Source organism: Furipterus horrens, unplaced genomic scaffold, assembly GCF_987537825.1.
Source record: "Furipterus horrens unplaced genomic scaffold, mFurHor1.1.pri manual_scaffold_1, whole genome shotgun sequence".
Lineage (NCBI taxonomy): Eukaryota > Metazoa > Chordata > Mammalia > Chiroptera > Furipteridae > Furipterus > Furipterus horrens.
Window position 1 is genome coordinate 34,134,191 of NW_028327171.1, and position 25,410 is coordinate 34,159,600.

At 42.1% G+C, this 25,410-nt stretch overlaps 1 protein-coding gene across 7 annotated transcripts in view; it reads right to left on the minus strand.

Annotated features, from left to right (window-relative positions):
- TNIK (TRAF2 and NCK interacting kinase) overlaps positions 1 to 25,410 on the minus strand; it is a 342,270-nt gene that overhangs the window by 87,970 nt on the left and 228,890 nt on the right. For all 7 annotated transcript variants that reach the window (XM_090273875.1, XM_090273868.1, XM_090273843.1 and 4 more), the window contains exons 8-12: positions 20,227 to 20,281; positions 18,226 to 18,304; positions 8,815 to 8,990; positions 5,491 to 5,557; positions 1,378 to 1,582 (exon numbers count right to left, since the gene is read on the minus strand). In XM_090273875.1, the coding sequence (XP_090130001.1) occupies positions 1,378 to 1,582; positions 5,491 to 5,557; positions 8,815 to 8,990; positions 18,226 to 18,304; positions 20,227 to 20,281 (582 nt within the window). The remainder of the gene's footprint in view (positions 1 to 1,377; positions 1,583 to 5,490; positions 5,558 to 8,814; positions 8,991 to 18,225; positions 18,305 to 20,226; positions 20,282 to 25,410) is intronic.

Sequence of the window (25,410 nt, forward strand, 5' to 3'; positions counted from 1 at the left end):
GTGTCTGGAAGGCCTTAGAAATGCTTTCCCCAGTGTTCAGAGGATTAACAAAGGAATGTCAGTAAAAGCAGGTCCTCCCTTTCCATACTTGACATTTTACTTATCTGCTTATTCACTGTGGTCTAGTTAACACCTACAAGGTCCGTCCAGAAAAAGTCCAGCCATTTGTTAATATAACGAGAATGGTTTGAGCCACGTTGATGTAACCTGGCAGCCAAGGAGAGTGGACTGGAATGCACATGCGTGAACAATGATGACTTCACTGTACTAGTCATTGGGGGTGGGAGATGCCACCAAGTGAGCATGTGTACTGTACAGCTGTCACATTCAAAATGAGCAAGAAGAACAACCAATCTGCATCAAATGTTGCATTAAGCTTGAACATTCCTCCATAGAAACTATTCAGATGATTCAGAAGGCCTCAGCTATGGGCAACTGGTAACTGGCAGCTTTATCACGACAATGCACCTGCTCATGCATCATGTGTAGTTTTTTGGTGAAACATCAAAATATCAAGGAGACTCAGTCCCCCTGTAGCCCAGATTTGGCACCCTGCAACTTCTGACTTTTCCCAAAACTAATGTCACCTTTGAAAGGGAAGAGATTGCAGACCATTGATGAGGTTCAGGAAAATACGATGGGGCAGCTAGTGGTGATTGGGAGAACTGCGTGAGGTCCCCAGGTGCCTACTTGGAAGGGGACTAAGGCGTCATTGTCCTATGTACAATGTTTCTTGTGTCTTCTTCAATAAATGTCTCTATTTTTCATTGTATGTGGCTGGATACCTTCCAGACAGACCTTGTATATTTCACTTCTCAATCACTGACTCATTCATTTGTACATTAGTTCATCCATTCCGCATATATTTTGAGGCATTCACTGTGTGATAGGCATTGTTCCAGGCACTAGAGATACAGCAGGGATAAAAGAGACAAAATGCCCTGTCCTTAGGGGCTTACATTCCAGTGGAGAGATACAGACAGAAGTATATACAGAGTATGTGTGAAGGTGACAGGAGCTACGTGAAAGTAATAAAACGGAAAGCAAGAGAATATTCTAGAGAAGGGAGGTGCGATTTTAAGTAAGGGGGTCGAAGAGGCCTCACTGAGAAGGTGATACCTGAGCCATGCTTGAAGGGTTGAGGCCCTCCCCTGCTTTTTGGAAGTGACTCCATCAAGGTCGCACCCTGCCAGGCAAGGGAAGCCCTTTATTTGTAAGAGTGTTTGGCCTGATCCTCCCTTGCAGTTAAGATGTGTGTGCTCCAAGCAGGCTGGGGCCCTGACTTCAGAGGTGGGATCTGGGCCTATAGTGGACACGCAGGGAGCGACCTGGGCCAAGAGGGGTGGAGTGTGCAGAGGCAGCCAGAGTGGTGCTCACCTCCTCCAGCCGCCGCCTCTGCTCCTTCTGCTCCTCTATGCGCTTCTGGCGCTCTGCCAGCAGCTGTCGCTTGTGCTCCTCGTTCTCCCGCTGCTGCTGCTCCAGCTGCTGCCTCCGCAGGGCCTCAGACCGCTCCTTGTTGGCCAGCTGCAGCCGCAGGAAGTCCCGCCGCAGTGTTGACTCCCCTGGCAGGTTCAGAATGGAGCTGTGGGCAGGAGAAATAAATAAGGACCCCTCATGGGGCAAGAGCAATTGCTACCGTGGGTCTTAGGGGCAGAGATCAGGGCAAATAACTCCCCTATATGCAGCTAAAGCCACACGTTCAAGCACGGGGTCTTAGGTCCTCCATGAATTATATTATTCACTCCCAACAGAGTCAAGGTAAGAGACTAGTGTCCGGACTCCCTTTCAGTGTGCCAACTGTATACACATGCTGTCACATCCCTGGAGCCCCCACCGCACTCCACGACCACCCACACCTCTCTCCACACCCGTCCACACTGCTCACTCACCCCTGTGACTGGCAAAGACCTGTTTCTCAAGTTTTTAGTGTGCGCACAAGCCCGGAGCCCCCGATAAGCTTATTTTCAGGTTTAAGAAAGGGAAGAACAAAGCCAGAAGATAAAAATTAATAGGAGTGGTAAGGGAGCCTACCCTGCTCAGAGAAGTACCGGTCACCCTCACTCACATCACCTCCCTGATTGCTGTCGCCAAAACCCAGGATGCAAAGGGCAGGCTGCTCACAGGGAGATGTGATGAGCCAGGGAGGGAAAGTGCTGCAGCCAAGGTTGGTGGAGCAGGGACCTGAACCCAAGTCTGCCAAGTGCAAGAGTTTAGGACTTGACACATCACTGTTAAAAGTGAAGTTAAATGCTTTGGTTCTGGCCATAGAGTGTGTAGCCTCGGCCCAGCTCACTGATTTCCTAGATCCCTTTTAAGCACTGTGAGCCTCAGTTCTACCTCGCCTGTAAAACAGTGATTTTGCATGTGTGTGTGCATGTATGTGTGTATATGTGCATGTGACAGAGAGAACAAGGGGACAGAAGAACACCAAAAACACTGAGGAACGAGGGCTGTCCTACTCACCATCTAACTGTATGTGTATAATTCAAAGTCATGGACACAACAGCCTAAATGACAGGTAGAAAATGGCTCCTATTTGTTCATACAGACCTAGCCCTTTTAATCTTTCTGGAAGCTCTTACTTGAAATAAATACATTAAATAATTCTTGAGTGCCTACTAGTTAACAGGCACTATATAATAGGCTCTAGTGGATACAGCAGGGGGTAACCAAATTCTCTCCCTAGTTATCTTGCAGGGAAGACAGAAAAATAATCAGGCAGACAGACTAAATAATTAGAAATAACATAATTTCAGGTATTGATAGGATCTATAGAAGATCAAGTATAATAGTTTATGAGTGACAGTGGCAGGGTGCTGGGGTAAGGCTTTTGCTTTGGATGGGATCAGGAAAGGCCTCTCTGAGAAGTTGACAGCTAAGCTAAGACTCAAATGAAGAAGAATCAGTCATAAGAAGTAGGGGAAGAACACTTCAGGCAGAAGGACAAGCAAGTAGAGCTGACCCTTGAACAACATGGGGATTAGGGGTACTGACCCCCTCCTTGCACAGTAGAAAATTTGTGCATAACTTTCGACTGCCTCAAAAGTTAGTTATCACTCAATATCCATGAGGGATTGGTTCTAGGATCCCCCCATCTCCCTGTAGATACCAAAATGCAAGGATGCTCAAGTTCCCTGTATAAATGGCACAGATCAATGCATATAGTTGGCCTTATGTATCCACTGACCTGGGCAGTTCAAAACTTTTAAGGGTCAACTGTATAGAGGCCTGTGGTGGGAACAGGTGTTGCCTCTTTGAGTAACTGAATTCCAGCTGGGCTTTGCAGAGCGGAGTGACTGGTACAGAGGAGGTGAGAGAGACAGGGCCCTGAAAGTATAGCGTAGGGCCTTGGAAGCCACACATGGAAAGGTTAAGCAGGAGAGTAATGTGATCTGATTTGTTTGGCTGTCTGCTGAATAGACAACAGTCTGCAGAGGTAGGAGGGCAAGCAAGGCCACCGGCTGGGCTGCTGCTGCAGTGGCTCCGGGGAAGAGACTTCAGGGCAGGAGTGGAGGGAATGGAGGCTGGGGGAATCATTTAGGGAGAGTTAGTAAAACCTGTTGGTGGACCTCATGTGTGGAGTGAGGGATGACTTGCAGGGTTGGTCTTGGCACCTGGGCAGCAGTGGTGACAACTGGGGTGGAGAATGCTGGCGGAGAAGCCACTTTGGTGGCAGTTGATGAGGTGATCATTCTGTGCTGGAGAGTGGTTAGCGTGCTATGTGAGATACTGCCATAAAATGACATAAAAAGCCTCCATTTGTGACATTCTATAGATGATGCTTGGATTCTACTAACAAGCCTCCTCTGAAACTAACAGTCTTTGTGTAGAACTTTAAAACAGACCCCAAATAATAATGCTTGCTTCAGAAACCTCCCATGCACATGAGGATCCTCCATTAACATTAAGTGACATTGAATCAATGTCAGGTGATCTGAGCTGTATTACTGACTCAATCATTAACTTGGTATATGACCAGGTTGTCACCCTTGGACTGTTACCTCATTTCTAAAATGAGATAACCACTGTTCCTTTCTACATTTCAGGATTTCATGAAGATTAATTAGCTGTGTCCATAAAACAGGACTTGGAACATAATCTTCAATGTGATATAATGACATATTACAATTATAGAATGTTAAGGCATGGCTAGGTCAGCTCACTAAGTGACTCCCGACATGCAGTTTAGCAAGCACTATTTAAAACGGGGTTTTTCACATCTCCAGAGAGTGATGAGAATGACTGACATGACTGTCTGGGTGAGCTTTGGAAAAAATGGCAAACAACTTCTCTGAAAGCAGGGCACTCGATCCTTTGCTTCACAAGAACGATCATTTGCCATGTCATTTCTCGATAGTCATATATTTATGCAGTAAGCCAGGGGTGGCCAAGATGTTAAGTATCAGATGGAAGAAGTCTTTGACCTTGAGAAGTCCTGTGGCAGGTGAACAGAGAAAAACTGGGTGGCCCAGCAAGCTCAGTGCCACTCTGTTCCAGTAGCTTCGCAATAATCCAGTGTGGTAGGTCTGAGTTAGCTCCAAGAAAGAACCCATTAGCTCATTCCAACAGCCGTGGCTGAGTGGGCCCCTTCCCCGCTCAGAAAGTTGCGCCCCAGCAGTACAGGAACTGCTTCTTCTTCTTCTGGAGCTCCCCTCCTTAAATTGCTAATAGGTGAAGACCCGTATATCCCAGTAACATTTCTTCTTGTGCATTTTTCCCAGTTAGTTCGTTTATTATGTACAGTGTGCCTGCCATGGTGTGTGTGACTGTGCCCCTGGATTCACCAAAGAACTGCCAGCTGGATTCTCTCACGAAAGAGAATCCTGGCAATGTGAGCACACTGGCATTAATTATTTATAAACACAGACTAGAAGAAAGTCAAAATCAAAGTCAAGTGAAATTCAAAACGTAGAGATGATAATAATAAAGCAGCACTTGATTCTGAGGTCCAACAAGTGACAGCAGGAATGGGCATAAAGTCTATTTAGGATTCACCTCTAGAGCATAATTTGATTTCCTGGAAATTGTTCCCTCTTGGATTAGGCTGCGGTGAAAAGTCCAAGGCATGTGACGAGGACAGTGGCTGCCCGAATGGGCTTCTCAAAGGTATGAAGTAATGAACTGAATGACTCAAGTCCAAAAATACCACTTAGGTCTCCAGAAAGTTGTAGTTTTAGGTACTTTTAGTCCGGTATTACCCAGATAGCTGCCTCTTGTCCATTCTACACATTACATATGTGAGAAAACAAGGTCTTAGAATAGAGACCATAAATCTTGGGGGACAAGATAAAGACTATGTTGATTTCCACATTTTCATAAGTCTGCCTAGGGAAATTTTCCCAAATTAATGAGCATATTTGTAGGCAATAAATTAAATAAGACCACCATGCTGGATGCTTAAAAATGGACCTATAAATCAACAGGAAGTGAGTTTCACACAAGCACAGTTTTGAATGTAAAAATGAGAAGACTTGGCTTTTGCTCTCCTACCTGGGCTCTCCTGAGTCATTCTCCTCCTCTTCTTCCTCACTTCCACTGTATTCATATTCTGTCTCATCTAAAGAGAGACTCACAGAAGGTTAGTGTATGAAAAAGACTCTATACCTCTGTAAAGCCCAACCCCCTCGAAAACTGAGGTTCGAACAGTTGTCTTTAACACTGAGCTCCAGGCCTCCTGGCTTTGGCTCCAACAGTTCCCATCTGGATTCAAGTACATGGAATTAATCATATCTAATACTGCCCCAGCCAATTCAAGATCTTTGTCCTTAATGGTGTCCACATGAGAGTAAAGATGAGGATTTGAAACATCACCTTTCCATTTGTGTTAATTCATAATATATATAGAACCATCTCAATGAATCTTTTATTGGCTCACTATTAACTTATTGACCATACTAATCATTTTCAAGTAGGAATTTTAGTATGACTTATACGGACTCACAAATTCCTTTAGAAATCTTGATTAATACCAGAAAGAGACTTTTGACAATATGTGCAATTAAAAATAGAATTAAATGTGTTCTGATTGACCCACTGGAAACATCCATTTAATTCAGTAATATGTTAAGCAACTTAACATGCAATAATGAATAAGACTGAGTCTTTGCTTTGGAGAAATCTAATGGGCAAGAAGGACAAATGATTAGTCTCCATGATTATGGAGGAAGGGAACTAATCTTTATTGGGTATCTCCAATGCCAGCCACCATGCTAGATTCTATACCTATGTTCTCCAATTTATGTCTTTCACAATCCTGTAATACCCATTTTTCAAATGAAGATACTGAGATTATAAGAGGTTAAGTAATATGATCAATGTCATCTCATTAATAATACTGGGATTTCGATTTAGGATTCAATACAAAACTTTTCCAATTTCAAAACTAGTGTTCTTTCCAACATATTATACCCTAAATAGAAATACACAAAAATAGCAATGAGATATCAGAGAAAGAAGCAAGTAAGTCCACTGGGGGAGGGGGCAGTAAAATCTCTGAGGGGGAAATGAGCTGGGCTTTGGGAGATCAGTGGCCCTTTTCCAGGCAGATGGCAGCTACAAGTGGTGGGAAGAGGGCATTCTAAGCAACGTAACCGCCTGACAGTAGCCAACAGTATCACGGGCATGGCATATTCATGATACAATGAGTCGTGAGTGGCTAGATGTCTGGGTGTGAGAAAAGCAGATGGTGTGAGGAAGGGCTTGCTGATCTTTATAGAAGCCATGCTGAGAACTTTTCTGTGGGCAGTGGAGTCCTTTGGAGGAGCTTTTGATTTTAACCAAGGGAGGTGGTGTCACATTACTGTTATCCTTTCGTAGCTGTGGCTTAGTTAGTAATTACAACTTAGAAGATATTTGCACACCCCTAAAAAAAGGAAATAAAACTGCAATTTGGTTATATTGCCAGCAGGGGCAGCAGATACATGCTGAGGACTATCACATTTGATCATAAACTTGAACACACCTTGCCTTCCATACCATTTAGCCATTAAAGGGATAATAGTAGAATGAAACCGAAAATGTGATGACTTCAATTGTATTTTTTTAAATCAAGTAAAATGCAGAGATTTTATCTATTAAAGGACATGATAGCAAGGATAAAAAGCACCCAATTAGTCTAATTATTTTTACTCTCTAGGGTAAAACTTTCATTTATCAACCTCCTTAATTATGATATTTCTCCTGAACCTGGTTTGATTGCTTTTATATTACTGGCTTAAATTAGCATGTGTCAACATATTTTAAGGAAAAAAAATATGAGGTAAAAAAAATCATAAAGCAACGCACATTAAAATTGTTTGATTCTATGGTGGTTACCAGAAAGGAAGGAGGGCCGGGGAAGGTAGAAGAGGGTCAAGGGTTCAAATAAGGAGACCTGATTTTGGGTGGTGAACACACAATGCAATATACTGATGATGTATTAACATAACCGTATACTTGAAACTAATACACTCTTATTAACCAATGTCACCCTAATAAATTTGATAAAATTTTAAAAACTGATTCAATAAAAAGATAATATTAGAGCTACTGAGAGTAAAAAAGTATTGAAGGGAACAAATTAAATCATTTGATCAAACTGAACAAATGGAACAAGATCTCATTTGATCAATGCTCTTTCTTGGGGAACAGACCAAATGACACTCATAAGTCTCATCAGAATTAGATTCCTTAAATTACCATCTAACAGTTGAGTATACCAATCATCTAAAATGCTACTCTTCTACTTCATAGAGAAGGAACACATTAAAAATAGTCTGTTTTCATAGGATGGAGAGTTCTGACTCACAATTCTGAGTTTTTGCCACCAAAATGTCAAAACAACCCAAGGTACAAACTTTATCCATTCCTACTAGTCAGGGACAGAGAGGTCACAGGTTCTCAGCAAGTAACCCTGAATAGTACTGGAAAATTTAGGTTACTAAAGAATTGTCTCAATAAGAATAGCCAATATTTATTGAGGATGTCCAGGTGCCAGACATTGTATTAAGAAATTTGCATGCACTGTCACATTTAATCTTTGCAACAATGTCAGGCAATACTAGTTATTATTATAAACCCAGTCCTATTTTAAAGATTAGAAAACTAGGGTGAAGTTCACATAACCATTAAAGGGTAGAGCTAGATTTGAACTCAGAATTTGAGTACGAAAACAAGATTCTGAACACTTAATCTATGTTATGTACCCACAATAAATTAAATTTCCTTTTTTTAGAGAAAGTGCCTTTAATGGCTGCATGTCTGACATACCATCTTAAAATACTCCCTTTAAAATTTTGACTTCATGGAGTGGCTCAGGACCACTATTAAGAAAAAAGCCTGGCAACCTCTTTTCTATCACTGAGACTATAAGGACATTCATTCTTCATTCTGACTTCCAAGGAACTAAATTAGAAATGAGCCTCAGCGCACAAAAATCTAAATGTTGAAAACTGCCAGTACAGAGAAATGTCAACTAGATTTTTTTTTTTAGGTTGTCTGTCTTTTGTAAATTTTTAGTCTTCAAAACATGCATATTCATTTGAATTACAAAAACCACTTGTCATATTAAACCACTCCATAGTATCGCTCAGCATGACTCTTTTTGTTCTGCGCCTGGAAAGGTAATATTTCTCATCATTCTATTCTCTCATGAAAGATCCCATTCAGCCATGGCACACCACAGTGCCCAGAGGCTGTGACCTCAGATGCAGCCCCTCACACTAAAGATTAATGCAGGCCCACTTGAAATCCTCATGGTCACCTTCAAATACATCAAGAGACCAGGACTCACTCCATCTTCTGTTTTCCTTGTTGAAATACAAATGTGCTTCTAACCTTTCTCTCCTCGCTTCTTCTTTGTTCTATCGATATGGTCCTTGAGTTGAATGCGGACCTGTCGTTCATTAGGTTGGTCTCGAATAAATGGATGCTTCATCAGTTGCTCTGTCGCTGGTCGCTGGCTGTGATTCTTTACCAAGCAGCTCTCAATAAAGGACTGAAATTTTTTTGACCTGCCAAAGAAAATAGACGAACCACAGATTAAAAGATAATCCAAAGAAAGGCAAACTTATATATTTTTAAATGTTAGACTTAAAGAAAAAAAATAGGTCCAATCAGACAACATAGAGATTAACCCATCACAAAGTAGGTCTAGCCCTTTATTAGGCACAATGGGTTCAAAGGCAACATCACCATCAACACACAACTCATCCAATCCATGGTAGTGATATATGTGAAAGTATGTTTTGCACTGTTTATACATAATATCGCACAGAAAACCAAAGGAAATCAGGGAAGAAAAAGACCCTGCTAGGAATCATATCTGGAAGCTCTATTGGAATGATAGAACCAGAGCTGGGTCTTAAAGAATTAGGAGGAAACCACTCTGGGGAAAACACAGTTCAGGGATGTATAAAATCAGTGAAAAACTACAGCTGGGAGTGAGCACATTATTTATCAGGGGACACTGAAGTGTGTTGTCTAGATAAGGCAGAAAATGCAAGCTGGGGAAAGTAAAACCAAGGTTGGATGGGAGAGTCCATTGGGTAAAAATAAGCAAGATTTTCTATGGCAAAGTGAACTTGATTGGGAAAGTATTTTAACTGGTAATTTCAGAATCACTTTTGAACTTTGCTTTACAATTCTTAAGAACAGGAGGTATGTATGTGTTTGCTATCAACCCAAGGACTTGGAAACTTAACTTCAAGGGACTAAGTTCATAACCAGAAGCAAATTATCTCCCTCTAGAAAGGCATATTTCCTCAAAGATAAACCCTATGCCACAGATGCACAGGGTCAACAGAGCTGATGAGCGATACCACACCAATTATGAGGCAGCAAGTACACATGTGGTAGAAATTAATGGTGGACTTTAGCTATGATTCATGAGTTGGGAATGCATGTTCTTGCTGAAGGTTCCAAGACATTTCCAGGCCTGATAAATAATTAAGCTCATGACTCTATAGCATGCCTTTCCAAGGCGCTCCATTGGTAACAGCACATCCCCCTCTGACACCTTGGCTGAACCCTCATCACACCCCTGCTCAGAGCAGGCGGGGAAGGTTTTGTGCCCTCTGTTGCCCTCTTGTGAAGCACTGTGGAGGTACAGGAGTAGATTCCAGGAGCAAGCATTTCCCAAGTTTATTAGCAGGCCATATGCATGTGCGTGTGCGTGTGCGTTTTTACGTAAGGCCCAAAAGGTATCCTAACCACACAGAATACAATAATGAGCATGTTCTCCAAGATTCAAAATGCAAGAGGACATTCATATATGCCCCACTCTTCAGTCCTGCCCAGGTCAGAGTAGTTTCTCACCCTTCTCCAAATTTTCAAAGTACTGAGTGATTGGTATTTTTCCTCCCTAAATTTCTAAGTAATGTTCAAGCTTTTAAATTATTTTATATAGGAGTAAAGGTAACGTGCTATGCTTGGGATCCCCCCAGGATAAATCAGGATTGGACTAGAAATAGTGATAACAGGATGAACACCCTGCACGTCCCTCTAAGGCCTTCAGTCCATACCTGCTTCCTTCACACTGGAAATCCTCAGTGTTGGGATGTGCCTGAGTCATATCTGTGCCATGAGCACACTACCTGCTCTTACATGCTTGGTAAGCCAGTGAATGGACGCAGGGTTATCAGGTGAGCGTTCTGGATAAGGGCTGTCCTGGGGCCACCTTCAAAGCAGTGCTCATGAGGTACAGAAAGAGGGGCTTGGACAATAAAAATGGTTTGATATGCTTTCTCTCTCAGATCCATCAGGAAAATCCGAGGCAGCACAAATGTGCTATCACCTAAGGAGAGACCTTGTTAAAAAACAAAACAAAACAAAACAAAAAACCCATAATGAATTCATGAATTCCCCTAAGGAATCAACTGAAGAGAATGAGGTTACCCTGCATAAAAGAGATAAAACTCTGCATGGTGCTTTCCTAGGTAGAAAACCCCTATTGCAACAGGATGGATGGTCCTGGAGAACAGTATGCTAAGTGAAATAAGCCAGTCAGAGAAAGACAAATACCGTATGATTTCACGCATATACAGAATCTAACGAACGAACTGAACTAACAGGAAAATGGGGACAGACTCATAGATGGAGAGCAGATGACAGCTAGTGGGGGTGGGGAGGTGGGGGGATTGAGCAAAAAGGAAAAAGGACTCATGGTCATGGACAACAGTGTAATGACTGTGGGGAGAAGAGGGGTTTAAGGGGACCAAATGGTAATGGAAAGAAGTATACAATAAAGATTAAATTAAAAAACAAAACAAAAAAACCCAGAAAATCCCTATTATAAAGATGAAAACAAAAACAAATTCAGACAGAAAAAGTATTAAATATTCACGAGGAATGCAAATGAAAGTTTTCTGTTTTCTGCTTGCAACTAGAAGGAAGTGCTCATTTTTTATGAAGTGTTCGGCTATTAATTAGAGGATGATAAATAAATCACATTCAATTTAAAAATGAGATCCAGACTTAATTGACTCTCCATTCTGTTCTGCAATACTGACACCTCAAAAAAGTCAGAGAAATCTTCAGGATGAGAATGTGTTCAGGAAGTTTCACGAAACCAGCCTGATACAAGGTACTTTTTCCAGAATCTCACCCAGTTGGGAAAGAACTTCACGAGATATTCAAGAGAATAACTGTGGGCCCAAAGGTGGGCCCAGACACGGAATCACAAAGCTGGGAATGTATTCCACGTCTTCACATGGTACTGTGTTTGAAGAGAAAATAATGCTTACTTACAACAAGTCTTCAAAGGAAGATTTATTGTCTCTTATTTAAATTAGTGTGGCCAAGGAATCAATATACTTAATTACTCATTTAATTAAAACTAAAAACACTTCACCTGTGTTGAATACCACCTGGTTGTTAGCTGAGTGGTCTTAATGGTTTAAAGTGCATTTATATAACTTTATTGTTAGAATCTCTGCTGTCAGTAATTTAGTTCTCTTTTTATTTTTAAAGAAAAGCCTAAGATTAGAAAGACTAATTTCCCAAGAGCTGGCATAGAGAGATAAATATGAACAATTGGTGCTTATACTCTGAGACATGCATGTCACTGAACACTGTATCCTCCCAGTTTTTTCTGTTTATATATTAAACTGTGTTAAAGGAATTTAAAGTGCCCGAAAGATTATTACATTAATCATAACCAGCGAGGCTAAAAGCTTTTGGTAATCGAAGGACTGACTTTCCAAATGCAATTTGACCTTTTTACAACTTGTTTTTGCCCAGAAATATCCTTTTTTTATACTTTGGCCTCCATCACTTACTGTGTGATTTGGGGCAAATTGTTTAACTTCTCTGTGTCTCAGTGCCCCTGGCTGCAAATGGGGATGTCGTTAAGTACTCATCTCAGAAGACTGCTGTGATAATTAAATGATTTAATTCATGTAAAACACTTGTAACAGTGCCTGTTACATTTATGTACATGTATTTACAGACATAAATGCTGTAGGTGTGTTTGCTATTATTGTTATTATTATTATTACTATGATGACAATGTCCCAGCAATCTCTAACCATTACCAAGCTTAAAGAACAACAGTATCTGTCTTTAAGGCTAGGAGTAGAAATTTAGATAGTCTTCCCCCATTTCTATTGAACTGAATATTATAGTGTTCTTTAAGGGAATTATTTCACATATATTTGCGTTAGATATGCTAGCAGAAAGAGTCAACAGGGCCATTACCTCCGAAGAGACTACAGAAAATGTTAATTTAAAAAGTTCATGTAGCAATTTTTGTTTTGATTTTAATGAAGTCCAAAGTCACACTACTATTAGCAAATTCAGTCTACTTGAAGTATTTTCTGAATTTGCTACTATCACTCTATTATTTAAAACACACACACAAATAGCTTTGTCATTTCTTAAGACAAAAGTGCCTGGTAACCCACCAGGAATCAGAACTGGTGTTTGATAAAATAACAGGAATCACTTAAAGCTCTGGAGTAAAAGCAGAGGCCGGGATTCAGCCTGGCTCTCCCAGGGCAGAGCCTGGGGCTCTGGACAAGCCAGTGAACTTCACCTGTCCTCGCAGCCTTCAGCCAAAGCACAAGTGGGAATCATTGCCTCTTTCTGGTGGTAAGAAATTATGATTCTTCTAATGATCTGAACTCAGCACTGCTTTGCCTGTGTGGAATCTTCGCATTCAAATGGCACATAAACGAACAAGACCAACCATCATTTACAGGAATGAAGACGTCTCCATCTTCCTCCGGAAACTCCTGGATGGGAGCTTCAGCACTTAGTATGCGTGCGAGGGCAGGGGCTGTGGGTGACCATGTTGGGAAGAGAAGGGAAGACGACATCTCTTGTGGGAGATGGCTGACCCATCTGGGCTGACTCCAACCACACACAGAGACAAGAGGAAGATATAAGAGTCCTAACTTATTGTGCATTTGCTGGTGGTGTCCTGGAGGTAGAGGGTGAGGACATACTTTCTCTCTTTCATTCAACCAAGAAACAAACTACTAAATGACTGAGCCAGCTGAACACTGAATGGAGACCCCTGACTGCATGACTGGCTTAGCTCTAAGGCTTCTCCTCCTCAGTTGATAGGGGAAGGAAAGGCCAGGTTCCTGCTAGGAAGGATGCTTTCCTTTCTTTTTACAATGGAAGGAGCAAGAGTAGTGCTACTGCCTTTCTTTCCCCAATAGTAAGGTGCAAGGGAAAAATGTTCAACTAAGAGACTGCTATAGCTCATTCTCAATCATGTTAATCTTGAACTTAAGAGGCCGAGTGGTGCAGTAGAAAGAATGTGGGTTACAAACTTGGGAAACTAAAAGACTGTCTACCCTTGTGCAAGGAGCATGACCTACCTGAGCCTGTCTCTAATCAATAAAATGAGGACTCAGAGCATTTGTCTGGCAGGGCTGTGGCTAAGATTATATATTTATCTTAATTTTGCATGCGCATGCACACACACACACACACACACACACACACACACACACACACACACATTACTGAGTCTACAACATATATATTTCTTATATGCCTTGTATGTTGCAGGTTCAGCAATGTTAAGTGGAAATGACCTTGACTGGAATGTTTATTATGAAGAATTCATGGCCCATCTCTACCACAATGGCGCCCCCTTTTGATAATATGTTCATATTACACTGAGAGAATAGCTGGATATAAAAGAACATTTTGGAGTTTTGTTTCTTTTGATGTGGCATGGAGATCCTCTCCTTTAAAAAATAAAAGCAGCAAAACACTTCTCTTCCTCTCAAACACTAGAGCATATTAAAGCACACCCCATTTTAAATCACTGTGGGCCTGGTTCTTCAAGACAAAGCACAGTGGGTCCTTGAACAACACCATTTTGAACTGTGCAGGTCCACTTAGATGTGAATTTTTTCAATAAATACAGAGTTGGCTCTTCATATCCCTGAGTTTTGAATTGGCAGATTCAACCAATCGCAGGTACAGGGGGCCAACGGTATGCACTGGTTTATGACACTTTATACAGGGACTTGAGCATTCATGGGGGTCCTAGAACTAACGTCTCAAGGATATCAAGAAACAACTGTAGTTAAGGTTTTTTTCTGGGAGGGCAAAAGTTTGATGAGGATTTTCGACTGCATAGGGGTTGGCACCCCTAACTATAGTTCAAGGGTCAACTGTATTCTGAAGCACTTAAAAAATTTCACTTAGAAACTGGAATGCTATTAGGGAAAAATGGGAGCCACACCATCTGCCCTGCGGCTGGGGCTGCACAACAGCTCACCAAGGCCAGGCTCTGAGGGAGAGCGAGCTTCCCGAGGGGTGCTGTTTCCTTTACTCACTGGCAAATCACCAAATTACTGTTCCTTTCCCTGTCCAGCAGTGTGGCACTCAGGCTCCTCACTGGCCTTCCTTCAGAGTCAGGGAAGGGCACGCAGCGGGGCTGGGTGGCATGAAACCAGCCTGGCCTCCTCACTGCTCCTGGACTGACTAGCTCCCTAAAGCAGCATCAGACTTCTCACGGCCCAATGTGTGAAGTAGAAAAGACAGACTGTATTTTCCACCAAGTCTGTATTTCTCAAACAAGGTCAATTTTTTTTTTTTTTTTTTTTTTTTTTTTTTGAATCATGAAAACTAAGACCACAGTACAGGGGCAGTTCACTTACTCTTCTGAGGGGCCAGACAGGTCACGCAAAGGGCGGTGCAGGCCAGGTTAAGAGAAAGCGGGACAAGTGTGGTGATCAACCGACTCTAGCTTCTGAGCTGCAAAGAGGTGGCAACAGCGACAGAAGGACAATCTCTTGCCCTAAAGGGGCAGCAGGGCCCTCGGCAGGGTAGCACTGTATCACCTCTGCACACAAGGCCAGATGTCTAAATGTTATGGTCAATAACCAGATCTGTAACACTTGGCAATTAATACAAATATTTCTGAGACACGGTATGTGGCTGCTCAAACAAAACCTGTGTGCAGATGGCTCGCTTGTCCTGTGGGGAAGCTGGGAACACCTGTCCAGGGCAGTGCAGGGAGAGAAGGGAACCGTGTGAGTGAAGCCCACTGTGTACAGTGGGCCCCACCGGGGGGCTGGCGTGAAGGACAAGCAGAAACCTAGCAGAAGGCTCTGTAGTGCCACTGATGCTTCCAGGAGACAGAACTGAGCTACCTCCTCTCCCCAGGAGTCTGCTGCAGGGAGAAAGGAGGAAGCAGGGCCTGGGCACCCTGGCGATCACATGCTGTGCCAGTGCCCAATGGAAGGCTGTTGCTGGGGAGACAGTGGTCCTCTCACACCACAGTGACCCTCCGGAGAGAGAAGCAGGAGCGGAGAACGCTCTGCCTCCTTGTTACCAATAGCAACTCTTTCTCTTCCTGCAGCCTTGGCAATTCCGGGGCTGTCGTTCCTTCTATCTGTCTCCTTCCCTTCCTCAGTGCAGTGTGCCTTTCTCCTGTTCCACCGGGGCTGCTATGCCATTCCCAGATGACTGGTATTAATCAAGACTGTTCTCTGCACAGTGTGTGTGTGGGGGGTGAAACTGTGGGTGGCTGGATGAGAAACGGAGGGGCCCCAGTCAAGGACCCAATCATGAAGTGGCATGACAGGGGGCAGAAGCGTCTGTCCTTTCATGCTCTCACTGCCCAGAATATATCTCTAGAAAAGCATAGGAGGTCACAGGTGAGCCAGGAATTGGCCCGGTGCAAGGGAAATCAGAGGTTCAAGAATGCATCAGGAAGGATACACCAAAGCCACCAGGGTAAAAGGAGGGAACAATGCATTTTTGTTATAGACTGATTAGGCTTAAAGACCCTGATATAAGTACAATGTGTCAGAAGTCCAACTTCTGGCCTAACCTGTCAAACTTTGTTTCACAAACTTTAGGCACACTACTTGTTACAGAAACAGGGGAGTCCAAAAACAAACCCCAGAGTTTGCGGCTGGGAGATAGGGAGCAGGAAGCAGCTTTCAGGATGCCCTTGCATGCCTGGAGCTAGTAGCTAGAAACATTGTTGCAAAGATCCGCTTTACTTTCAAGACTCAGGAAGATGGGAGGGGTCTTGGACTGTGGGCTGGTACGGAAGAAGCAGACAGAGCCTAAGTAGGGTTCTGTGAATGGTCAGAACAGTTTGCAACACCCACTGCGTGAGAGGATGCAGTGAGGGAGAGAGAGAAGGCAGGGAGGAAGAGAAGCAGGTGCGGACATTCTGGGCTGGCTCTGGCTCTAGGAGGCTCTCTCTCTTAGGCTCTCTCTGGCCCTCACGCCCTCACTCTCTGGCTCTTGTGGGCTCCCTCCATCTGGCTTGGAGAAGGGGTCTCCAGGCTGCTTTAAGAAGAGGCTCTTGCCAGGATGGTTTGAGGAGAGGAGATCCATGCGATTTGCAGGAAGAAGGCAGTTTGCAAGGAGGCTGAGAATCCAGGCAGTCCTGCATTGAGAGCTGGAGGGCACCACAGCACAGAAAGGACCTCCCCAATCAGAACTGAGTGATTGGCAGCTACTGGTAAAGCTGAACTGTGCCTAGGAAGTAGGGAAACGTTTCTGACTTTCCTAAGACTGGCCAGGTCTGGGAGGGGGAGGCAGGACTATGTGTAAATAAACAATTCTTTCTTTTCACCAAACTCTGGTATTCAGAGTTATAATTCTGGCAGCGGGCAATCGGGCCCCTAACTAAACAGCCCGTGGGTTCTGTTTCAATTGAAGCAGCCCATGGGTTCTGTTACATACTGACACAATTTTTCCCCAAACCCTTACACCACCCATACTACTTACTATTCACTTAGTGTTTTTCTTTAAGTCACTTTTCATGTGAATAAGTTTATTAAATGGGAAGGCTAAATCCCTACTCAAAATAGGAAGGCAGTATTACCTGCCATAAAGAGAAAGCAACAGAAAACCAAAAATTACAAATGTTCATGGAGAGACCCATGAAATCACCTTCCATACTACCAAGTGTATGTATACATTTCTAGAATTAACTGTCTTTAAAAAACAGAAGAGAAATCAGCCAATCTAATGAGCTGAGTTTTTGAACTATCACCCTCTATTCTGAGATGTTCTGTGCGGGGTTCCATTATCCATTTTAGGTAAGAGCATCTTACCTTAAATGTGTGGGGATAAAGACCTGCTGTGCAAGTACAGGAGTCCCTCCCCTCTACTAATCCATGGGGACACATTTTGAGACCCCCAGTGGATGCATGAAACCACAGATAGTACAGAACCCTGGATATATTATGTTCTCTCCTATACATACATCCATGCTTATGATAAAGTTTATAAATTAGGTACAGTAAAAGATTAACAGCAATAATAATGAAATAGAACAATCATGACAACTGCAATGAAAGTTATGTGAATGTGTCTCTCAAAATACCTTACTATAATGCACTCACTTTCCTTCATCAGATGATGTGAGATGGTATAATCCTACGTGATGAGATGTAGTGAGGTGAATGACGTAAGTGCTGTGACGCAGCGTTAGGTTACAGAGGACCCCCTGCTTTGGATGATTCTGGATCATTAAGCCATGACAACATCAACACCTGGGGAAATTTAATACTTTTGGACAGTAGTTGACCACCAGTAACTGAAACCTCAGAGAGTGAATCCATGGATAAGAGGGGACAACTATAGTAACTCAATTTATATTTATTCAATAAGATGGATGACTCATATGGAAAATCACTCACCAAGTCTTAGTGTAGATAGTCTAATGCTGTCAGCAGGACCTAAGTATTTGAGTTAATCTGAAAAAGAGTCACAGGAAAACCTGCTCTTGATCTGTAAAACACTGAAGGCCAAACTCACCACTTCTTAGACTTCAGCCGAGGTGCTGGGTTCCGGGGGATGAGGAAGAGGGCTCTCATCGGGTGCATGTCACAGAGAGCTGCAAGAGGCCAAAACAAGGGCCAGCGCCAGTTAGGAGGCCAAACTCGCGCCAAGCTCATCCTAGCTGTGCAGCCAATGCTGCCAAATGGCTCCCTGCATCCACGCATGACCAGTGGGCAGAGTCTGATCACAAAGCTTCCATCTGGTGAGCACTGGAAAGAGCTGATGTCTAATTACAGGAGTCTCATAAAAGACAACACATTTCAGCCAGATAGTAACATTTCTACTTTGACTTTATAATTAAGGAAACAAAGTTAAAGGGTCAATCACATTTGCTTTGCTATAAATAACCGTCTAAGATTCTAAGTAAACAACATCAGGATGACAACTACAATGGAAATGGTAAGTTATTTTAGTGAGTAAAAGCTTAAGTGTTAAAAATACAGGATTTTTGATAATCTGTGGTCTATTTCTTATACACTGAAGGCTCATCCAAATGCAATGTTATCCACACAGATTTTGAGTATAAAACACTACACCAGACACTGTTTATCTTTTCAGGTTTTATGATGGGTTTTTACTTTGTTTCATTCCCTGGCCCCAGGAAGACCAGAGGATTAAGGCAAACAAGTCTGGAAGGAAAATTATCAAACTATCTCCACTGGTAAACATGACATTATTGTTTATGGTGAAAGCACTCAAATGTTCTTATTTTAATCAAAATACCTCACTAGTTTACTTTTCAAATAATCTGGGAGTATCTTCTCCTTTGTGTCCTGGAATAAGAATATAATCTCCCTAAAACTAAAGAATGCGGTGGGTTAAAGCTTATTTTTAGCTTCTTCAACTACTCATCAAGAATGATAACATGGTTTTAAGGCTGTAATATATTATTTTTATGATTCATAAATTCTTATTAGCATTGTGAATGAGGGAAAATTTGTCAACCAAGACTCCAAATCAATCATGTTACAGATGAATTCTACCAACTCTAGAGTGAGAAATAAGAAAACTATGATGACTTTAAGTTAAAAAAAAATCACCTGAGCATCACAACCTGTCATGCAAATAAGGGGCCTCTGTAAAGCAGGCACCAAGCTGTTATTACATGTGAGAAGGGGAAATTTCTGCCTCCAAGGAAATAGGGAGGGAGCCAGGGAAGGCTGGGAGAGTCATCAGATCGCTATGCAAGTCTGAGTGGTGTGCAGATGAGAGGGAGGAAAAGTAGGCAGAAGTGTGTTAGACTGTCCTACAGTCTAAGGAAACTAAGGAATAAAACTGAGGCGTGAAAGTTGCCTATAAAGAAAGGAATTTTGTGTCTTCCAGAATAGGCTCTGCCGTATGTCCCTGTCATGCTTGGCCACTGATGGGTAGTGGCCCCTGGGAGGTGCAATCTCAGTGTCACGGCAGCCGCTAGGCCCTCGGTCAGTTGCACAGCCAGCCCTGGCCTGGTACAGGCGCTGTGCAGGGCCAGTATTCCAGCTCTCAAGGAATCTGAGAGCTTCTCAGGAGATCCAGAGCCCTGGCTACGCAGCCTGAAGTAAGCACGGAAGTCTAAAAATCTAAACATCAGTGTTTCAATAGGAATGAAAGCAGATGAGTGTAAGTGTTTGTGTGACACATGCACTAGAAATCGGCTTTGAATTTTTGTTGGAGTTTCTGGTCTTGATGGTTGGTCTCAGTTTTATGTTATGTGGAGGAAGGGCAGTGCAAGAATCTACTACACACTGAATCTGTAAAATAAACATGTCTTCCCAAAGTTTGCCTCGCTTTTCTTTCTTTTTCCGTCATAAATTTAAGATCCTCACACCACTCGGAAATGAATGGATTCCTGGTTGATTTAAGATGACTCTGCTTTCTAAATATGCCAGCCCGAATGCATGCAGGACTTGGCGTAGCAGAAGTAAAGCTACTGGCAAGGAAGCTTCAGTACCTGCAGAGCAGACCAGTAACAGATTTTACCCGCAGGAAGGTACTTACGGGGAGCACCTTCTGCCATCTCGATCGCGGTGATTCCCAGAGACCACAGGTCACTCTGGAAGAGAAGGAAGGGAAAGACACAGGCATAAATGCAGTGAGCCAAGGATAATTTGGTTGAACCTGGTAACTGCTTCAGAACTGCCTGTGGGAAAGACATGCAGTCGCCGCTTTACAAACATTTCGGCTGCGAAGCGTAACAGTACCAACAGCCTCATTCTCTTTCATTGACAATAACTTTCTTGATGCCTGACACATAGTGAGTTCTCAATAAATGTATGAAAATGAATATATGGTTTTAAAAATTAATTTATTGCTACTTTGGGTGGTGAACACACAATACACAGATGGTGTATTATAGAATTGTACACCCGAAACCCATGTAATTTTATTAACCAATGCCACTGCAATAAATTAAATACAAATTAATTTATCACTAAAATTTATCTACTGCTTGAACCATATGAAATTGCAGCTATTTGACTATGTTTCACACTGTTATCAAGGTATAACTGTGATGTCATTAACTGCACGTGTGTAAAGTATACCATTTGAAAAGGTTTGACATATGTATATACCAGTGAATCCATCACTACAATCAAGATAATAAACATATCTATCAGCCCAAAAAGGTCCCACCTGTCCCTTTGTAGTATCTTCTTTATGCCCTTCTTGTCCCCAACCCTAGGTCCTAGTCCAAGAGAACCACCAATCTGCTTTCAGTTACTATGGATTAGTTTGCATCTTGTAAAGTTTTATATAAATAAAGTCATCCGGTTTCTTTCACTTAGCATAATGCATTTAAGGTCCATCTATGTCCTAGCGTGTATTATTACTTTATTCCTTTTTATTACTGAGTAGTGTCCCATTGCAAGGATATACTACACTTTATCCATTCACTTGGTGGACATTTGGATGGTTTCCATTCTGAGCTATTACAAAGAAAGCTGCTACATTCATCACAAGTCTTTGTATGAATGTCTACTTATTTATTTATTTTTAAGTAAATACCCAGGTGTGGAATGGCTGGCTCATTAGTTGATGCACACAAGGTGGGGCAAAAGTAGGTTTACAAAGTTGTGAATATGTTAAACACAGAGTTTATTCTCATTATTATTATTTATTAATTATTGTATTATTTTCCACATGAGTAACTGTAAACCTGATCCATCCTCTATTTAGAGGCAGTTGTTTTTAACATAGAAAATTGACAATTTCATGTGGTTTAACCAAACAGGAAAATGTTTGGATGGTGGTGTTTGCCGATGTATTTCCACTGCTTAGAACAGAGCCAGCATAGTTGTAGGTACACGAGATATCTGTTGAATGAATGAATAATATCTTCTTTCTAGTAAGCAGACTAATATGTAAATAGAGATTTGATTTATACCCTTATAGTCTTTCTTATTATGCTCAGACTGATTCTGATGCTCTTACCAGAATTTTCTAGGCTAGCAACTCAACCTGTACCTGTACAATCCCCATCTCTAATGATATGTTACTTCCCCACTTGGTGTCAATTGCTTAGGAGCCTTTAAATATTGCATAGGAGGGAGTAACTCAACAGTTGAGGAAAATCAGGTTAGGAAACCCCCCAAGGATGCTCGCTACTTCAGCTTCCCAGTAGACTGGTACAATGCGAAATTTGTTTCAATGACCCACAACCTTGACAAAGACTCTCACTCTCTCATTTTAAATGTAGCCTGCATTTTGTACATTATTCCCAATTCTCACCTGTAACCTCACTCAAGTTATAGCTATCATAGTTAAATGAAGTTTCCTTGCAATTTCCATCAAACAAATGTCAAGGCCATGTGAAGAGCAGATATGCCTGAAGAAGAACTATGAAATCCATGCAAAGTGGTCCCCTAGATCTAAACTTCTCAATATCCCATGGGTGACACCCAGTCCTATTCAGTATTTGGACAGAAAGCTTACTAGGGGGTCTAGCCTCTTGCCTAATGTGTAATCTATGTTAGAGCAGGTGGCTGGGACACACACTACATTAGGACCAGAGGTGCGGGGAATGGAGGGTTCTTTAATTCAGGAGCCTGTCAACCTGTTCATATAAATGTTGCAAGTTCTCAGCTCACCTGGGGATAACAACACACCTGCACAATACCATTGTTCTCAGGTTTCAAGTAACTTCTATGCATAAAACACACTCAGAAAGGCAACTCTTGTCCTTTGACTTTTGTTATATTTCAAGATGCATTCAAAGCTGTCACTAAACATAGAGACACACACAGTTTGCATGGCCTAGCAAGTGACTAAATTTTCCTACAGTCTCCTGGCCTTGCTTAGTTAGAGAGGATCCTTCCAGAACTAAAGGAAAAGGCCTGGTCCCCTATTACAGGTTGGCTCAGGAGCAGTAACTGGTAAATATAAAAACACCGCTTTTTTGAACTTGAGGCTTTATGGTTGATTTGATACAGACAACATTTTGGGAGCATGACAGAAACAATGAGTCACTCACTATGCAGGAGGCATTAAACAGCAAGAATAGTCTGGAAATGGTGGGTTGTCCTGTTGTGGTAAGATTTCAGTATCTCCAGGCCTTGGTAATTCTACCACCATTTCCCCAACATCCCTAGGAGTTGAGTGGTTCTGTATTGTGAAATGAAGTGCAAATATGAAGGTCAGCCCAGCTGTATGCCCCTATCCACCAAAGAAGGGTTAAATTTAAATGGACTTCAAATCTAGGAAGCTTAAGCCTGTTGCATTTGAAAGGAAATAATGGCTCTGGGTGATAAGGCACCAGACTGGTCCTCAGACAGGGGAGGAAAATGCTCAGAAAAGTCAGGCCAACTTCTACCTTCAGGTCTTGCTCTAGCTGCTCCCTGTCTGCAGCAACAGCTCCAATTATGTGCTCCCCATGAGGACAAGGGACCTCTCCCGAGCACTGCCAATCCCCCTCCCCCTTTCCCACTTTTGTCCTGCAGAAAACTGATACCCTTCTAAACAACTGTGTAATTTACTCATCACTAATTTATTATATTTTGTGTTTACAGTTTGCACCCTCTACAGCCAATATATACACACGATAACACCATGAGGAAGGCATCTTTGCTTAGTTGGCTGGTGTACTTCAAGTACCTGGAACAGTGCCTAGCACACAGTAGGCACTTAATCAGTACTTGCTAAATAAACAAATTAAAGATTTATGAGAGACAGAAGCAAAACCTAAGTGTTCTAAGGCTATAAAATGCCTAGTAGAGCACCTAGTCCAGTAATTTTTCAACTTTTTTAATCTCATGGCACACATAAACTAATTATTAAAATGCTGCGGCAGACCAAAAAATGTTATGTTTTTTTGCTGATCTGACCAAAAAAAAACAAGTTAATTTTGATTCATTTACACCAGACGGCTATTGTGTTGGTTGTTGTCATTTTTTAAATTTGACAGTCTAAGGGAAAAGAGGTCAGTGTCCTTGACTAAGTAGTCAGGTATTGAATGTTTTAAAAATTCTTGTGGTACAGCAGTTAAAAATCACTGATCGACTCTAATCGCTCATTTCACAGATGAGGAGAAATGACTTACCCAAGATCACAGAGTAACTCAGCACCAGGTTTTGAACAGAGCTGGGTGTCCTGCCTCCCAGGCCAGTTCTCTGTTACCTGCCACCACAACAGGAGGGCCTGACTACTCACATTTTAAAAAAAAAACTTTTCTGGGTCCATAAAATAAGATAGATTCTTACTTTGTCTACACGTAACTGAAGGTGCTGAGACTCCATGAAGCACCCCACAAACCAATGCTAGGAAACTGGCCTCAACTTCCTAGAGGCAGTATGAAGAGTCTTTTAAGTCAGACAGACCTAGATTCAAATCTAGGTTCCTAAAAACACTGCTCAGAGCTTGGCTTTCAGAACTGCACAACAGGTAACTGTGACATGTCTACATGCAGGCAAGCTGTCCAGCACAAAATCTTAAGCACAGTGGCCTTGAGCATATTAATTTCCTTCTCTGCTACTATAAGGTGGGGCTGCCTTTGCCTGTGTAATTTAATCTTCTGTGATGTCCCCCTATTTGCCTGTGGCAGACATCATTTGTTGGCTAACCCAACAGGTATTTTCAACCCCCATTTCCTTTGCTGAAGAGTAGAGGCAAGCCAAATGTGTACGTGCACTTCCTTACAGCAAGGATGACAATTAAGAATGTGATATAGTTGTGGCCTATATGACACAGGCAAACATCTTCTGGGAGCTTCTGAGAAAGTTTTTGCTTTTCCTGAAATACGTGACAAATATACCTGGTGTCTTGATAGCTCTTCCCCACTACTTAGAGCCTTGAAGGTAAAATATATGTTGCTGATCTGACCCAAAAAATAAGTTAATTTTCATTCAGTCACTCTGGAAAGCTATTGTTGTGTTGGTTATTGGCTTTTTTTTTTTTACTTGACAATCGAAAGGAAAAGAGGTCAGTGCCCCTGACTAAATAGTTAGGTATTGAATGTTTTAAAAATGCTGTTTGGAGCTACATCATCCACCTCGCAAACATAAGGTAATAAGTCAACAATGAATGATGACAGGGCAGAAAGGTAGGAGCCTGGGTTTTAAAGACATCAATGAGTGACCACACCAACCCTGAACTGCCTGCTTTTAGACCTCTGGGGACTTAAGAAACCTAAGTACAGCCAAAAGCATTCCTTATTGATAATAGGTATACAGCAATGGTCTGTGGAGTCATATTTTGACAGCTGGAAAATGGAGGTGGTCCCAGCTATCAGGTGATAGGTGGTCATGGATTTATCCTATAGGGAGCAGGAAGGGTCAATGAAAAGAGATGCTTCCTTTATTCAGCTGACAACATCTCTTAGGTAGCTTCTCCAAGCCCCCTAAACAACTCCTTCAAACCAAAGGTCTCACCATCCCAACGCCTGTGTATCTTCTTTCATATGACCTGGCTGGAAATTGCTTCTTCTGTAAGCCCTCCTTTGATAGCATCATTAGGATCACTTTTTGCTAGGGTTCTCTTGTTTTCCAAAAGGAACATTTATATTCGTGGCCATTTATATATAGTAGACAGAGCTGCTCATAAGCTGTGGTTAACTACCCATGCTAGAGAGCAACAGACATCCTTGTTGAGACTTATTTAAGCCTTTGTATGCATTAGCAAGTCCCACAGATACTTAACTTAAATATGGGAGAAAGTGTTCCAATGACAACTGGCAAGACAGATCACAGA